The sequence below is a fragment of the Gavialis gangeticus genome, unplaced genomic scaffold (assembly GCF_001723915.1).
Source record: "Gavialis gangeticus isolate Ggan-Ray unplaced genomic scaffold, GavGan_comp1, whole genome shotgun sequence".
Classification (NCBI taxonomy): Eukaryota; Metazoa; Chordata; order Crocodylia; family Gavialidae; genus Gavialis; species Gavialis gangeticus.
Genome location: NW_017729034.1, coordinates 43,029,613 through 43,048,747, shown reverse-complemented (window position 1 = coordinate 43,048,747; position 19,135 = coordinate 43,029,613). Strand labels below are relative to the sequence as shown.

Genomic DNA, 19,135 nt, shown 5'->3' with positions numbered 1-19,135 from the left:
GCAAATCTGGTATTTGCCATTCAGTTGTCTATGTGATCAAGAATTGGAGGAAAAATTATCTTTGGAGTGGCAAATGTAAAGATGAGCAGTCCATGAGAGATTCAGAATTAGCAGAAATATGCAACACATTATGATAATGTTTGCAAGTCCCTGCATTCAAAGATACCAACAAAAAAAAAGAAAAAGAAAAATGTCTCTGCATGTTCCATTTGGTATACATTTCAATGATCATGAGACCCAAAGGTTTAATCCTGTAAATGCTTTTACTTCATGGGAGCAGTCCCAATGAAATCAATTCAAATATAATATACAGAACTTTCTTTGAAACAGAGTCTTATTGAAAAAATTGATCTTGCCTAGTACCATTTATCATTCATGGCAAATAAGTAAGACCATTCCAGTTATATACATCTGAAGAGTTATATACATCTCTCCCTGCCCCATTTGGTTAGTGTTTCAGCTCTAAGGAAATGCTGAGAATTCGTAAGCAGAAAAATTATATCTTGTTTTTAAGAGTTGTTTCAAAGTTTGTTTTGGGGTTGGGATTTTGGTTTTTGGGTGCTTTGGGGTTTTATGTTTTTATATTTGGGTGGAGGATGCTTAAAAAAAAGTCATATCATGTGTTTGTCTCCATGGGGATGATTATACTTGTTTGCTTTGTGAAATGATTTTGGATCCATGAGGGAAAATGCTAAAGAAGAAGTAGAAGAAACAAAATTATTTTTTGTCACTTAAGTGTGTGCGCCTTTTTTAAATTTTAATTTCACTGTATTGGATGACTTTTGAATTTTGATTCCTTATATTTGGTTGTTAGCTCTGGTTTTAGTTTCAGGACAATGAGAAATATAGTAGAATTTCCTGATTCTTGTAAGGCTTTTCTTCTGAGAAGTTTACCCTCCAGGAGTTTTGGAGAGTGAGGGAGTTGGGAGAGTGCTCATGCTTTGACAAGGTTCTTTGTGCAGTCTTTCACATGACTGGCTCAGCTCTAATGGCCATGTACGGAGAGGTCTGTGACTGTTTGAGTTGACTTCTTTTGCTGCATGTCAGTGTTAGGCTGTCTTGGGTTTTATGCTCCAGGAATATGAGGACTGGCATTGAATCAGATCCCCCTGTTTGTCCAGTGTTAAGCATAATCTAGACCAGCAGCTCCCAAACTTTGTTGGTTGCCTTGCCACTTTCCTTAAAAACTCATATTTTAAAATATGTGCAATTTTTTCCTTTTTGTTGCATGTCTTTTAGGAAAAATTACACTAAATTAAATTCTGGACTGTATAGTAAAATAAAAAGTGTGAAATATTTGATCATCTGGGACAGATTAACATACAGGGAAACTAGGCATATGCCTAGGGCCCTAAATAAAGGGACCCAGTTGTGCTTACTTTACATATTATAATTATGAGTGAAAAAAGTAGGTGCCCATGAGTTTGTTTGCCCAGGGCCCACTAAAGGTGCTAACCTGTTGATTATAGTATACTTTTTAATATCTTGGATTTTAAATAATGAAATAAAAAAATGCAATGGATATTAGGAAGAATTTGCTAACTCTAAGAGTAGTTAATAACTAGAACAGTTTATCTAGAGACGTAGTATATCTATCACTGGAAGATTTTAAGTGCAGGTTAGATGATCGTTGCCTGTAGAAATTTAGAGAGGTCTGATCCTACCTGGAGCAAGGTGGGGTTAAACTAGGTGCCCTCTTGAGACCTCTCTTATCTCTGTTTTTCTATGATTCTATAAGCAGCCATTATACTACTGCAAATATATTTTGTAGTATTCAGATTACAAGAAAAAGTATCATAAATTACATTTTGATGTTGCTGAACTAAATGGCTTCACTTTTTATCTTGACTGGTATAAGTTCAAAGGTCTTGCTATTTCTTTTCTAGATTATTGTTGAAAATGAGCCAGAGTTCATTTAGCCTTTTTCCTTTTTTTTTCAAAATTTAAATCAAGCTTGATACAAACCTGTTTGAGCTGCTCTTTGAGAAATAAAATTACTGCTAGAGAAAGGGTGTCTGTTTACTTCACAGAACGTGGCTGCTTTCTTAGGTAAAATATTGATGAGCTTCAGCCAGAGTCCAGTTCCTCATGAAGTTCATCGTGTTTTGTTTTGTTCTTTTAATAGTAATGGGGGCAGAAAAACCAGCGTGGCAGATGCATCTAGTACTAACATGTTTCCATAATGTCGAAGCTCTTTCTGATCTGAAACAGAATACCATTCTTCTCAACCAGGAGTTGCTGAGCTATCCCTTGTTTGTCATAACCTTGAGAGCAGCACCATGACAGTCAACTCTTCCTTTTCCTTTATTGTTATGTGTCTTTAATCTGTCAGGATGTCTTCTATAGAAAATGATTTCCTGATCCATTGTAACTGTTGGTGAGATGGTATTCGTTACATTTGAGACCAAATTCAGACAGTACTTTTTTATAGTATCAGTGAGGTCAAAATGAATTTTCATTCATTCAAAATGAGGAAAAGTTTCAAATATAGTTGTGAGTGGTCATTTCCATTGCATCACTTTTATGCTATATACTCCAGTTCCTTTACCCTTGACTGTTGTTTTGTGTCAGACATTTTAAAGTCATTGTTTTCAGTCCTAATAACTTGCATTCAGTTCATTGAGAGGAATGAACAAGTCAGATATATAGGTTAGTCTTGACAACCGTAACTTACCCACAAAGGCATCCACAAGTTCAAACTAAAATCACTAATAAAATCTTGCCTTAGAAGAGGTACCATATTTGCTTGAATATCAGACAAGGTTTTTTTCCTCCAATCAGTATGAGGGGAAGGGAGAGCCCCTCATCTTATTTTAGCATATGGGGATATCTCATTAAATACATTGTCTATCATTAAACTGCTGCCAAAAGCAGTACATGTTCAGCAATGGAAACCAACAATAGAATTGATTAAATGCAGCCAATACGGAGCGTGACTATAAACATATGTTCCATGTGGGGCATAGATACTGTTAAGAACCTACCACAAGGATAGGTTTAGTACAGCCAGTCTGAATAAGATACAGAGTAGTGCGCATTGTGCTCAGTCCCCCTCAGCACTGACTCTTTTGCAAGTCATAGTGAGCCACTACATTGAATATATTTTGACTTCCTCTTCACTTCCTCTTCAAGTTGAGCTGTACCTTTCTTTCTCATCTCCAAAGATTCCTGTATCTTCCCCAGTCTTAAATGTCTGGCAAACATCACCAAATAGGCCTCTAAACAGTTCACCCAGAATTCCTCTATCATGCCGTCGGCCTATCATATATAATTAGTGTGTCCCTACCCTTTGTGAGGTGGAGCTGGACTAGGTTGCTCTGTGCCTCATCTGCATATACATTTTCAGAGCATCCCAGGACTTGTGACAAGAAAGCCTACTTGCAGTCATGATTGGGGGGCTAATTAACACATGGGTCTTTTCTGGGGGATATCTGGAGTACACATACATAGTGAGCAGTGCCAAACTGTGGGATTTCATAGATGTTTAGGGTCAGAAGAGACCTTAGTAGATCATTGAGTCCAACCCCCTGTCCTGGGCAGAAAAGAGTGCTGGGGTCAGGTGACCCCTGCCAGGTGCTTGTCCAGTCTCCTCTTAAAGACCTCCAAGGTAGGGGGAGAGCACCACCCCCCTTGGAATCCCCTTCCAGATTCTGGTAACCCTTACTGCAAAGAAGTTCTTCCTGATGTCTAATCTAAATCTGTTCTCTGTCAGTTTGTTACTGTTTTTTCTAGTAACTCCAAGGGGTGCCCTGGTAAACAGAGCATCTCCTATTCCTTGCAGTCCCTCCTCTGATGAATTTGTAGATGGCCAGTAGATCCCCTCTCAGCCTTCTTTTGCGGAGGCTGAAGAGATCCAGGTCCCTCAATCTCTCTTCGTAGGGCCTTTACCTGCAGGTCCCTAACCATCCGAGTAGCCCTCCTCTGGACCCTCTCAAGGTTTTCCACATCCCTCTTGAAGTGCAGTGCCTAAAACTGAATGCAGTACTCCAGCTGCAGCCTTACCAAGGCCATGTAGAGGAGAAGTATCACCTCCCTAGACCTGTTCATGATGCATCTGCTAATGCATGATAGAGTGTAGTTAGCTTTACCAGTCACTTTGTCACATTGACGACTCATGTTCATCTTGGAGTCAACTATGACTCAGAGATCCCTTTCTGCTGCTGTGTTGCTTAGGAAGTCATCTCCCAGTCTGTAAGTGTGTTGGAGATTCCTTTTCCCAAGGTGCAGTACCTTGCACTTATCTTTGTTAAACTGCATCCTGTTCTGCTCTTTAACAAAGATAAGTGCAAGATACTGCATGAGGCTTGAAATGCTGGAATCACCAGGCTTGAAATGCTGTTGACCCTGGTGGGGCCCTGCGAAATGAAGTATATGGTAAATCATGAGCCTTTTGGCTTTAGACTAATCTCATGCACAGTTTGTACTATAAGTCGGTACAAAAGGGTTGCTTAAAAGTGTGTCTATTGAGTACTTGTACTAAAACTTGGAGCAGTTTCAAAAATAAAATGGATCAATTCCAGATTAACGAAATCTATGGGTGCCTGTAGAAATGTGTCTATATGGTGAATTATGTTTCAAATTTCAAAGGTCAGTGCTTTCAAATTTTCCCCTCACTTCCATGTGCTTGGAGGGGCAGGGTCTGCCAGAAGGGAAGGAAGGGACTGTAGGGAGAAGAAGGTGTTGGTGGGAGGAGAGGGGCAAAGGGGAAGGTGACTACCTGACCCCTGAGATGTATATTTTCCCTGCTGTAGCAGTGGGAGGGGGGCAAAAAAATTCAAGGCACACCTTCAACAATCAGATTCTGTGTCTAGAAAATTATAACAAATTTATACATTTTCCATATATATAATCAAATTATTGGGTGGGTGTCATCTTATATTCAGGGCTATCTTATATTTGAGTAAATATGATAATAGCCATCTTACTACTTCAGCGAGTTGCTGATGATCACTTCCGATGACATAAAAATGAAAAAAACTTGAGTTCAACACTTGTGTTTGATTAGCTTTATGGCCTGATGCAGAATAATTTGGGAGACTTGATGAATACTGCAGTGAGTGAATTCAGCTTTAGACACCAAGGTTTGCCAGAACATCTCCATTCTGCAAGTCATTGATTGCACTCGATTTGCGAATACACCAATGCATTTCTACCACTCTGCATCATTTGCTGTAATGAATTAACTGATGTTGTAAAACATGTCTTCTGTTGTACATCTTGATAGAGAAACCCTTTTGCTGTTAGTTCTGATTCAAACCTTACATATACAAAAAGCTGAGCAGAATTATTGATACCAGCACTTCTACCTAACTGCAGTGAAAATCACTTAATCTGTTTTACTCTCTGAGCTCTGTGAAAGTCTCACTGATTGTATGACTTTTTCTATTTTGAACAGTCCTTAAACATGCATAATGTGACACTTCTAGAACATTTACATTTATGCAGGTGAAAGTTGCTGCTGTTCTGTTTGGCTGTATTTCAGTTCTTGGCTTAGCTTTCTTATAAATCAAAAGATTTTTTTAGGGAGGGTTGTTTGTTAGTTTTAAGAGTCATGCTTTATATTTAAGTGACATTAAAACAGGAAAAGTTTCAATGAATGACTGAATTTTAATTCATAGTTTATGACATACACAGATCCTAGTTCACTTCCTTCACTGTTTACTTGTTCAGCAAGTCTAAATATGTAGCTGGCTTAATAATCTTGTGATGATGTTATAGCAGAAAGCCCACCACGGGTCCTTAAAACCCGTTCAATTTTTCATAGTGGTCTTGATTCAGATTACTACCTATGGGGGTGTGTACATGTGCGCTTTACTGCAGAGTTCACTAATTAGCTGTGCAGTAAAGTGTCACCTTCTACACGTGTGCTGCTATTAGGGCGCAGTAGATTAATTAATTGTGCCATATGATAATACTCTTGGGGGCAGTACTATTTTACAGCGCACTTTTTGTGCCAAAGCACATGTGTAGATGGTGACCAAGGCTGGCTGGGCATGAGGGTGCAAAAGTGCTGGGGCTGCCTGCTATCTAGCTACACACTTCAGCACCCTTGTGCCGCAGCCAGCCCCTCCGCCTCCTGAGGCTGGCACCCAGAGCCTGGGGCTGACCCCTGGAGCCAACTGCCAGGCCAGGGCTACTCCTCCCCAGCTCAAACTGCTGTGGTCCTAGGCACAGCATCTGCACATGTGCCCTGAACCACAGCAGTTTGAGCATCTACATGTGCCATTAAGGTGCCGTGATAAACTCTGACGCAAACTGTGCTGGAGTTTATCACATCACTTTAATGGCACGTGTAGATGCATCCTATTTTATCAACAGACTATCTCTCTGTTTTCTGTTGAAGCTACCACTAGTTAGTCAATTCTCTATTGTTGAAGATGACTTTTTCATTCACAAATTCAAAACAATTTCCATAACCACATACATAGAACAAGTAATGTCCAAAACATTTGGACAAATGGGTGGAGAGTCAAGTTTTCCAAAACTCCACAAGTTTTCTGCTTGAGCCAAGAATAGGACCAGGGTGTAAAGTGTATGTCTTTGGTCCCTGTTAAAGGTGGTCTGATAGTAAACTCATGCCTGACATAAATTTGAAGAGAATGGAGTTTGGCAGGGGAAGTCTGAGTGGGAGAGTTACATTACAGGATGTTAGAGGGTCAGGCTTCTGACCACAGTGCTGGGAGCACTTGTGTGTGTGTAGAAAATGGCTGGGGAGGGGGGCTGCATTTGAGATGGCCAGAGAGGTTGGGGGAGTTTTGGATGGGATTTTACATGGATATCAGATACCATCAGCTCCAGGAATCATTTTGCTCTTCAGTAGCTTTGGTCCTGTCTCAAGCAGGGCCCCTAGATGTATACAGTGCTGGACAACCTGCACAGACAATGTCCCTGCTGAGAAGAGACTCAAATTGTAACCAGCCAGCTGCTCTTCTTTTGAAAAGCCAGCTGGATCTCCTTAGCCCTGTAGCCAGGTTTTTATACACTGGACCTAAACAGGTGTTCTGCCCTGCTTCCCCCCACTCCAAAGCTTCTTTGTGGACACAGGAAGGAATTCCCAATACCTCCCTGCTTCCCAGTCTTGAAAAGGTAGACTGTGGCCTCTGCCTGGGAGTTGGTACAACGACAGCTCCTGCTCTGAAGTTGCTTCATTTTGGGGGACCTTTTGGTTTTGGGGCATCTTGTGGATGCTGGTTTTACAGTCACTCTGAAAGAAGGGTCTTTTTTCAGAGATGGCATGATGTGGGACTCTGAATTTACTTTGTAACTTGAGCTGTGTGGTTTAGCACATGCCAAAAGCTTGTCCCAACAGAAAGCTAGCCAGCTGTGTACCAAATAAGCACAGCACCCATCTGTACAGCCATATCACACAACACATCACTATATAAAACCACTATGCTGGTATGACGAGCCTGCATTATGTACCATTGTGGCTAAGAAGTGCATTGTGTTCCTTGGGCAGTGTGTATGACAACTGTTTTAAAATGAAAGAGCTTTTAGCACACCACTTCCAACAAACTCAGGTATCACCACTGGTACATGAACCACAGTTTGAGAAGCACTGATCTAACCTAATGTTGTTAGAGAAATGTTTCTGTATCAAAACAAGTGTGGTGAATGATCCAGTTAGACTCATTTTATTTTGTGATGTTTCCTTAACAAAAGAGGTTTTGTCCCCCCCCCCAAAAAAGTATCTCTTTTTGGAACAGTCAAAAATGTATTCCTTGTATCATGTCAGGCTCAGTGCTACCTCAGGCAGAGCTTCCATTGATTTCAAAAGAAGTTTTGCCTGAGGTAGAGCAGAAATATTGGGTCCAGGAATTAGTGTAATGTAACCCACCATTTGAATTGCTTCGGGGTAAATTGAAGCAGGAAGATATGACATTGTATATGTCATGCTGAGCTGCTGCAATATCTCGGATGAGTTATTAGGCACAGAGCCAAAGGTTAAGTGCAGCAGCCACACGAGGTGTGGCATTATTCTTGTATGAGTCATACCAGAATCATCTGATTATTTTGCATCCCCATGCATTGAGAATATTCAGTAGGATTTATTAAATGTTATTTTCAGAATATTCATAAGCCACAGAAGAGTTTGTGTAGGTGTAAATTAACCAAGAACCACACATACCTATAGTGTCTCAAATTTAATTAGACTCTAGATTTAAATATTTCATAACAGAACCTATATGAGGCTATTCAGATCTGAATGTTTCAGCCCAAGTTCTTCTCTGACTTGCACAAATATATCTTTTGCTTTCTTGATATCCATACCTTTGCTTGACCTGCATCAGATAAAATGTTTCAGTAGAAAATGTTAGTCTAGCATTTGTTTTATTTCTGCAGTCACTACCTTACATTTTGCATATCCAGTCAGGTAAATTGCTTACTTGCTTACATTTCAGACCTTGGGAATAGCATTGGGAATTACTGGTAATTGTCAATGTACAGGCCTCTGATATTCAAAACCTCAACCTACTTCCACCTTCCCCCGCCCCCCCACAAAAAATCTGTGATTTTAACTTTACCTACAGGGTACTGGATACCCGCATCATCCATTGCTATATATTAATAGCTGAAGCTTTAACTTGTATGAATGCTTAAGCAAGCTCATTAAGCTTTTGGAATAGCTGTAATATGAGCACTGTGGGAACTGTTCCCATTGACTCAATTTCTATGGATTGCCTTCACTGGCAATCTCAGGATTGGGGCCCTACCTTTTATTGCAGGATTAAATATACAAAGTTTAGAAGAGGAGACAGATAAACATAGTACAAACTGGATCTTGTAAGACTTCCTTAGGGGAGGGCACTTAATTAATATTTCAGAATAAAACAGAAACACAGATTGTTCTCTAGAAGATGAATGCATTTTACTCAGCTGATAGGTTATGCTTTTGTCCATTTTCTGTTAGTTGGTGTAGTGTTTGTAAGTGTAAGAGTTTATACAGTTGAATTACAATACAGTACAATTAATTTGAAGTGGGAGAGGAATGTCATAAAGGAAAAGCTAGACAGATTTTTTATTGTTGTTCATTGAACTATCTATTTTGGCTGTGACAGTCTTTGATTTTTATTTCTTTTTATTTCTTGTTTGCTTCTAAAGGTTGGAGAAAGAAAGCATTCAGCACAGCTTTAACAGTGAGGCAAAGGCCCAAGCCCTTCAGGCCCAGCAAAGAGAGCAGGAGCTGACACAGAAGATGCAGCAAATGGAGGCCCAGCATGATAAAACTGGTAGGTGGTAGGGGAAGATTAGAGCCTGGGCACTCACTCACAAGCCAGGCCCACGCCTTACTGTGAAATGACATCAGGAACACCTGTAACCTTTGGCTGGCCGAAGGGAGCAGATGCTAACTACACCGGAGATTCCGAATTACATATTAGTTAGCGTTTAAAAGAGAAAATGGAAAGTATTGCCCACTGTCTGTTGATTTCAGAGTGCTGCTCTCACATCTGTTGCACCATCTGGATTATGAGTTTATTTACCTGTGTTCAAGAAACGTAAAGCTGAGAGAGACCACAACAAAGTAGAAAAACAAAGGGCTTGTTTTTGGCTGGATTTTCAGGCACACATGTTATATAAAGAAAATAGCATCAGAAGCTCTGCGGGAAATGCTCTGAGCTTACAGTTAAAGTCTCCTGAATAGCATTGAACAGTTCCCACAGTACACACATTATAGCTACTCTAAAAGCTTAATGAGTTTGCTTCAGCATCCAAACTGGAGAAAAGCTTTATCCATTAATCGGTTCTTAATTCACTGTCGCAGCTGGATGTAATTCACTGGCTCCAAATTGATATGTTCCTTTATTTAATCTTTGCAGCCTCAAACATTTTTAGCATTAGTATGTTTTCCCCAACCTAACAGGATGTTTAATCCTTTGCATGCTTCAAGTTCTTATAACTGCAATTTAGATTTACTAATGCGTGGCACTGACCACAGCTGGCAGCTTGGCTGAAAGCTGACATCTTTCATCATGTTGGCACACCTGACCTATAACTTTTTACCTTTAATCTTAAAAGTAAAATGGACTTTCAAAATATTCATTTTGAAAGTCCATTTGTTCATAGTCAAAGTGCGGTGCCAGCCTTTTTATATTGTAACATTCTGCATTTTTGGATTACTTAATACTGCCAGCCAGTAGTGCTAACAGGGGCCCAAATTATAGTTCTTAGACTGCGGATATTGTCTACTCCCAGCACTTCAATGATCCATGGCATAAGAGTGATAGCCTCCCCACCCTTATTGTGATACTAGAGACATGTCGTTAGACAAGTATAAATCATCTTTCATCAGTGTAAAAAAGGGAGGGACACACACAGTAACATACTAGTGGACATTACCAGTATACAGTATAAAGTTACTCCTAGGGAAAAACATCGATAACAATACACCAGTCTAAATTACACCATAACATGTTCACTCTGCAATTTGCATTGGCTTTTTACAACAATGTAAGTGACACTGAGAATCCAGTATTAACAGATGACCAGTAATCCTGGGGAAACTACTTCTGCAATAAGTTTATTACAGTAATTGACCAAAAGGTGGCAGAAGAACACTTAATACTCTGTTTACATTTCAAAAATGGCTACTCTGGAATAATTGTGGACACAAGATGCATACCAGTGTAACTTTTATACAAGATTATTTTACTGGGATTTTTTCCCTGAGATAACTTTACAACAGATTTTAATAAGTTACTTGAGTGTAGGACTATACGATATGTGCCATGTTCACTCTCTTTTTTAAACGCTCATAAAAGTATGAGTGTAAGCATGTTATGTGTCTTAGGTGTCCAAAATGCATCCTGTGGACCAGATCCTGCCTGTGGAGCCATTTGATCTGGCTTATAGGGCTCCTAGAGGGGCTAGGAATTTGGGAGGGGGGCACACTGCTAAACCAATGTACAGCATCCCACTGGAGAAATGTCAGCAGTGGGAGTAGGTCAGCAATGGTTGCATTACCCCTGCACAGCTACTTGCCATACTGACACTTGGGTTAGATCTGACCCACACATCTCCTCACAGTCCAGATCTAGGCCACAACCAGCTCTTTGTTCGGGTGCTCAGCTGAATTTGATACCCTAGCTTAAGTGTTAACACCAGATATAGGTGTCATGTATTTTGCAGTTATTCCAGGGGAACTGTTTGATCAATGCAAACAGACTATTACCTGCATCCCTACCATCTAATGGCAAGGAGTTTTAATAACATCTACTCTAAATGTTAAACTGAAATAATTAGTCATCTGTCACTGCATATCCTTATGTAGTTTACATTGGTATACAAATTAATATTTTGCTGGTATCAACATGTCAAGTATCTAGGCTCACTGTCATCTCTCTCTCCTATCCAGTACATCTTTGTGTGAGCCGCTCTAATTTGATACAAAATTAAAGAAAACTTTAGTTGCATTTGGTTCATAAAACATTTCCCTTTTGTCATGTACTGAGAGAAGATTAGGATTGAATGCATCAGTTCTTTATCGCTAGTAGAAGCAGGAAGAGGTAAATTGTAACTCTTCATTCATTTTGTACGTTTGTGTTAACCATGCATGCATTTGTCTGTCATATGTAATAGTATATGCAATTAATTGGTAAGAGATTAAAGGAGTAAGGTAGTGTAGTGGTCTGTATGTACAATATATTTCATTATACCTCACTTGTTAAATACAAAGGAATCTGATATTGTAAGCAGGAATGATGCACGGTACTGTGAACAATCATTAAAAACATAGTAAGCATCATGACACAGGATCTCCTCACTAAAGTATTAAAGACCTATTGCTTTTTAGTTCATGACTTTTAGTACAGCATAGGCTGATAGTAAGAAACTGACTTTTATAAAATGGTAGTCTTAATGTGATTCATGCTATGATAACATAAGTTTTGGTGTCCACGCCATAAAAAATGAAATTTGGCCCAGAACTCCTTTCTGTAAAGATGGATGAGACAAGCTGGTGGGTCATAGTGTGAATACTTGCACAGCTACCCCTTATCCTGCACATATTAGATAGTTTGGAGGACTTCACACCCTACAATTTGCCAGTTTCATGCCTCTCTCTAAGCATTAAATTTACTCTCAAAAACAAGCAGATAAGACCATTTTATAATGTTTATAGCAGTTCCTCTTACCTGGTTCCAGTACTACCTCAAGTAGCCTGTTCAGTAAGATTTTTGCCTGTCTCTGGTGGAGGATGTCTGCTGCTTCCTCATCTACCTGAACAACAAGGTCAGGACAGTTATCCTGAGTGTGGTAGTGTGGGACATTGATTATAGTCCAGTCATGATCTCAACAGAAGCCTAGGGTATACTACACCTTGCAAAATAATGTCCCTGGTGGCAAAACTGCAGAAAAGATTAAGATAATGCTGATGTTGGTGTTCAAAGGAGGGAAACAATTTAGCTTTCTCCTATTCATTGTTTTTAAGTTAGCCATTCTTTGGTATATGATGATTATATTATGGGCCTATGTTATTTATATATAATATTGCCTGGAATTTTAAACCACCCAAAAATGGGGGTAAAATAAGACTATTTTAGAATATTGTATTTAAGTATTACTTTTTAAAATATACAAATATAATTTCTAGTAAATGAACTGGATTCATTGCTGACCTCCCAGAATATATTCATAGCAAAACTAAAGGAAGAATGTTGTATGTTGGCAAAGAAACTGGAACGTATAACAGAAAAACACAGGTAGGTGTTATTTCTTACACTAGTCTTGTTAATTAGAAGCATGCTACTGTATTTATTTTTATTTACATTTATTATTCTCTTGCTGTAAACTTGTCATCTACACCTATTACAAATCTGTTGAATATAAATACAACATCTGCAACTTGAGAAACCAGGATGGATTTTGTCCAGAGTATTTCTAATTTTCTACTTTTCACGTGATGTTTTTGCCTTTTCATTCAAATTACTTGGACTATTCATATGTGAGAAATCACATATTATGTTCTTATTAAGACTGGTATTCTTCATATGAAAATTAGTAAATTGACAGTAAAATAGCCACAATTCCAACTTAGTTATTGGAAATTATGCTAAGAATACTAAATATTTGGTTAAAGATCTTCAAGCTGCATTTTATTGGGTGTCTGGGGTTAAATGACATAGAATGTTTTAAATAAGTCATGCACTTAATAATAGCACACACTGGCTAATAATTCTGGAAGATTGCTCAATCAGATTTACCCTCTCAACAAACTCTTGTGAAAATTGCTGCTTACTAAGGGCCCAATTTCAGAGTTGCTTATGCAATTTCCCCATCGAAATCAATGGTAGTTCTGCGCACAGAGTGGCTAAAGTATTAGATTCTAAAATGAAGAAGTTGGAGGAAGAATTGCATTTGTATATATGAGTATGTGCTGTATTAATGTAGCCTATTCAGAATTATTTCCTGCAAGAAGATCATATTGCAAATAATTGGCCTCAGAATCTATATGAATATGTTACTTCAGTAACATAATACAGTTTTTTTGAATTTGTATTCCCAAAGACTGGGAGTCACTTCTATAGGGAAATCCTTCGCAAGGCTTGTTTGCCATTTAACTTTTACTCGTAGCACAAAGTGGGACTGAACCAGTGTGTCACTTTCTAAACCAGGAGTAAATTTAAGTGAATTGGGTAACACAATGTTTATTAAAGAGATTAAAAATTGAGGGTATGTAAGTATAATTATTAAAAAAGAAACTCCTCCATTGTAAATATTGTGATAGTCAATCACATAGTACTTTTCCCAGCCAAGCTGCTTTCCAGATTATCCAACATTGCAAGAGCACCATAAGTAGTCTCAGCCCAAGGAGTCAGAGAAGTTTGAATCCTGGATTGGTTGGAGGTGAAGTAATTAGATAATGTAATTGAAATAAGAGTCACATTTTTTTTCTTCATATATTATTCCAACAATCTTTGCAATGAAAAGATTGGTTCACAAGAACTCAGTTATATAACAAGCAGTATGTGAAGAATAGGGAAGAAGATGTGGAATGGAAGTGTATACTTCTTGTGTACATGAATACATCTTTTGAAGGATTTTATGTGCACCAGAAGCAGGGGGAAGAGAGCATGGAGGCAGTTGGGAGAAGTGAATATATTGCTGGTTGAGATTAAGATTGTTGCATTGGGGTTTAATTTAATCGGAAACAAAAAAGGATGGATAGGGAGAGGCAAAATTGTTGAGGGGATTTAAATAAGGACAAGAAGACTGAACTAGATGAAAAGGAAACCTACTGAAGGGATTCAGAGAGGTGAGACAGCAAAAACTGCAGACAGGAAAGATTATTTGATTTGCTGCATTTTGAATGGAACAAAGTGGTGTTATGTGTATCAAGAAAATTTATATGCTGTTTGCTTTCAAATCTTTTCCACCTGAAACTTCTTTCTGTCACATGATCACTAGGTATCATATATCACTGCAATTTCAGGAATCGGTGGATGTGGCATTTTCTTTTAAAATATCTTTTTTTTCCCATTGGATTTTACAGTACCTGCTGTTCAGAAAAGACTATCTCCCAACATTGTTTCCTCAGTATACTTTACCTGCACAAATGAAAGGCACTTTCACCACACTTAGGCAGAGTGGTCTTTGTATAGGCTTCACCTGCTCTCAAAATACTGGACCGTAAACAGTGCATTAGTGTGCTTAGTGATTAGAGTAGAGGTCTGGGGCTGGACTGTATAATTTTAATCCTGGATATACAACTGTGTTGCTATATTGCCTGAGATATTTGTGGCACAGTATCCCCATCAGTAAAACAAGAATGATGAAGAATATGGGACTGCATCAATTAATGTGTGTAAAACACTTGAGCCTTATTACAAGATTTAGTAGGAATGTAGAGTATTTATTAAATATACTACAACATTTGGTGTGGATTATTCATTATGGGAAATGTGTTACCTTCCATTACATATTTATAGAGCCGAATTTTAATATAGTGTTTCTTTCTGAAATCTGTAACATGGGTGGTTTCATTTTTGTTCTGTTTTGTTTTTTGGGGGGAAGAACTACTACTAAAACATTTTTTGTGTGAATGAGCCCTTCCATGGGGTTAGGCAAACCTCAGAATTATCAACTCACTGAACAAATTATATAACCTTCAAGCTGTTTGCAAAATTAATCATGTTTGTGAAGATACTATATGCATGTGAAAGTGTAAAAAATCAGAATGTAGTCCTTTGTTGATGTCTTCTGTGTTATTTTGTTCATTTTTTTTCTCTGATTGTTACTATCTGAATTTCTGGGCTTGTAGATTGATGCTTAACACTGCCCACAGTGTATTTGTGATTTGCGTTTTGTAATTAAGGGGAACAATGGGATTCCATTGGGTCTCGTTATATATAATGGTTGGTTTAATTTGTTTCACTTCTATCTTGTTAATTGTAAATTGATCATTAAGATTTGAATTCTAATCTGTCACCAGGGTTGTGAGTATTGAAGCTAGAGCAATGATCCTGGTTTTAATCACTGATGATGAGAAACAAATTTTATAATTTTGGTACATATTGCAGTTCATATATTTTAACACTGTATTTTATGGTGTTATAAATATTGTTAAATGACTTTTAGTGTAGTTTTACTGTTTGGACTATAATGTATAAATTATATTACTGTTTTGGCAACAGTAGGCATCCAACTGTGTGAGTTTAATTGAAGTAAAGAATACACACCCGCCCAGCTGAACTATTTTTCTGCATATTTGGTTGATGTTGTATTGAGAGACTGCAGTTACTGCACTTGACACCATGAGTAAAACGTTAGCCCAATGTAGTGTTACAAGGATGTGAAACACAGTGTGTCTGGAGAAACAGTCCATTACATGATTTATTATCCCCTCACAGAAGAACTATTTTTATCCCGATTAGATCAGTTAAAAATGTTATTTTGCAATGCTTATAATTGAAATACAATAAAATTGCTGGTTTTCTGAGGAGGAAGAAGTATCACTGCTGAATAAAACAGCTAAGCTCCTATCTGCACTGTGTCCTTGAGAGGTACAATGCAGAACATAGTCAGCCTGGGGGAAAAGATGGACAAAATCAGTGTCATCAAATCCAAGTATTTCAAAAGTCCATCCTCTAATATCATGAAACTGACTTAAAAATCATGACAATTTAAAAATCATAGATAGTGCAGTCATGTAAATCCAGGCGCTTAGGGCTATAAGAAAAACACCAAAAATCATGAGACTTTTGATAATGCCGCAAAGGATTGCAAAACTGCAAGATTGTTCATCAGCCATTTTTTGCCATCTAAATTCTGGGCTGTGCAGGGACTGATACAACTTGTGATATAACATAGCAGTGGCTCTCAACCTTTTTTGTACAAGGACCCATTTCTAAACATTTCTGCAAGCCTGCAAGAGAAAAGCCATGGTTTCCCACGTTTTTCTCCTTTAAAGGAGAATCCATGTTTAAAGTTTGTTCATGACACTTTCACATGTTCTTGCAACTCACTTTTGGGTCATGACCCATGGGTTGAGAAACACTCACATAGAGCATGGGCCCACAAGCAAGTTACTGTGAGGGCAGGGACACCAAAGATATATAGCACACTGAATTAACTGCAGTTACATTACAGGAGCTAATGCGCTGTTAATGTCCTCCACCTTTTACCTAACAGTAACTTGTTTGTGCTCCCATAACCTTACGACAGCTCTAGGTGGTAGAGTACATATATATCTGACCTACTTTAAGTATCAGGATCATTATGGCTGCATTAGCTTGGAGCTCCATCCAAGCTCACAGTGCCACTGAGAAAAATCTTTAATGTTTCCAAGTGGAGTCCCTGTATTTCAGATGTTCTAAGCACTTGTAGGAGAAGGTGATTAGGAAGAGTGAGCATGGATTCACCAAGGGCAGGTCATGCCTGACCAACCCAATTGCCTTCTATGACAAGGTGACTGGCTTTGTGGATACAGGGAGACCAATGGATGTATACCTTGATTTTAGGAAGGCTTTGATATGGTCTCCCACAACATTCTCTCAGGCAGGCTTTCAGAAGTATGGGTTGTTTGAATAGACTGTAAGGTGGATAGAAACCTGGCTGGATCATTGGGCTCAGAGTGTAGTAATCAATGGCTCATTGTCTAGGTGGAAGCTGGTTTCAAGTGGAGAACCTTAGGGGTTGGTCCTGGGGCCAGTTTTGTTCAATGCCTTCATCAACAACCTGGAAGATGGCATAGAGTTCACTCTTAACAAGTTTGCAGATGACACCAAACTGTGGGGAGTAGTAGATATGCTGGAGGGTAGGGCTAGGATTCAGAGGGACCTAGACAAATTGGAGAATTGGACCAAAAAAAATCTCATGCATTTCAACAAGAACAAATGCAAAGTCCTGCACTTAGGAGAGAACAATCCTGTGTACCAGTACAGGTTGGGAGCTGACTGGGTTACAGTGCTTAGAAGCTGAATGTGAGCCAACAGTGTGCCTTTGTCACCAAGAAAACTAATGGCATACTAGGCTGCATTGGTAGGGATGTTGTAAGCAGGTCCAGCGAAGGGATTATTTTTTTCTCTTCATCACTGGTGAGACCACATCTCAAGTACTGTGTCCAGTTTTGGGCCCCCCAATACAGAAAGGATGTAGACAAGCTAGAGAGAGTCCAGCAGAGGGTAACAAAAATGGCAAGGGGGCGGGGGCACATGGCTTATGAGGGGATGCTGGAGAAATGGGGCTTATTTAGTCTAGAGAAGACATGGGATTTAGTAGCAACCTTCAACTACCTGAATGGTGGTTCTGAAGAGGATGGAGCTAGACTGTCCTGAGTGGTGGCAGATGACAGAAGAAGGAACAATGGTCTCAAGTTGCAGCAAGGGAAGTTTAGGTTAGATACTAGAAAAAGCTTTCTCACTAGGCGCGTAGTAAAATACTGGAACAGTTTACCTATAAAGGTTGTGGACTCTCCATCCTTGGAGGTTTTTAAGACCTGGTTAGACAAAGCCTTGGCTGGGATGGTCATGCTTTGAGCAGGGGGTTGGACTAGATGACCTACTGCAGTCCCTTCCAACTCTAATTTTCTATGATTCTAAGTATGAATAAAGCTCACTGAGGACATTTAGATTTATGCCATCAAAAACACTACTGCAGCCGTGTCCAACTGCATATTCAAGTAGGGAGCAGCCCACTATTAAGTTGGCAAACCTCACAGACATGGTATTTAAAATAAAAAATAAACTTAATACAAGATCCTCCTTGCTGCCATTCACCTGATGGAAAGATGTACCAGGTGTCAATGAGCTTAGTTCTTGGGATCACTATATTAAGAAAAAAATGCACCAGAGCTTTCCCCAGATCTGTCTCTCTGCCAGTGACTAGCCCATCTGACAAAACGTTTTTTATGGGGTGATGCTATAAATTCATCTACATTTCTGTAAAAATATTGTTTGAGGATTCTACTTTAATCCTTGTTAAATCCAGCGTACTCTTATCCATATATCCATCTCAGTAAGGTCCTTTCCTCTATAAACTTTATATGCAATGATTTGCAAGTTTTAATCCAGAGCAAAGGCAAACCTCATTTATAATTTTTTCATGACATTCTTGGTAAATTGTGACTTCATAATTTTACTAAAGTGAGTATGTTCTGAGCAATGCCTCCTCTATAGCTAGACTCAGATTAGTTCCTCTTTGACAGATTTGAATGTTTATCATATGTGGTTCTTCATGTAATGGGAAACATCATTGCCTGAACATCATTTCCAGGTTTGCCCTGTCACCATAACAGAACCTGTTCCTGATGTGACATATTCGTTCTTCCTTTTTTCTTTTTTTAGAATGTCCTTGTTTTATTTGCAGGGGGCTGAAAGGTAAGTGTCTTCATCCTAAAACTGTAAAATACTTACATTTCTTATTTAAAGATGTCTCTGGGGCTCTTTCACCTCCAGAACTATATGGTAACATGTCACCTTCGTTAAACTAAACTAGCATGCTTATATTTGGGTTGGAGTGTTGTACATTTCCAGGACTGTAGCAAAACCCCCAGTTTTTCTTTTATTTATTTATTTTAAAATGCATTCCCTCCCCTTCCCCAAACATTTCTGACTTTTTCTCTCTCTCTCTATTCCCTATAGATAAGTATAAATAAGCTAAGATGTAGGATAAGCTTTAACATTTTATTTTAGGTAGTAAG

The 19,135-nt window shown here is 38.7% G+C and overlaps 1 protein-coding gene across 4 annotated transcripts in view; it reads left to right on the top strand.

Annotated features, from left to right (window-relative positions):
* Positions 1-19,135, top strand: part of SDCCAG8 (serologically defined colon cancer antigen 8) — a 181,158-nt gene that overhangs the window by 91,414 nt on the left and 70,609 nt on the right. For all 4 annotated transcript variants that reach the window (XM_019527201.1, XM_019527202.1, XM_019527203.1 and 1 more), the window contains exons 14-15: positions 9,103-9,230; positions 12,590-12,698. In XM_019527201.1, coding sequence (XP_019382746.1) covers positions 9,103-9,230; positions 12,590-12,698 — 237 coding nt within the window. The remainder of the gene's footprint in view (positions 1-9,102; positions 9,231-12,589; positions 12,699-19,135) is intronic.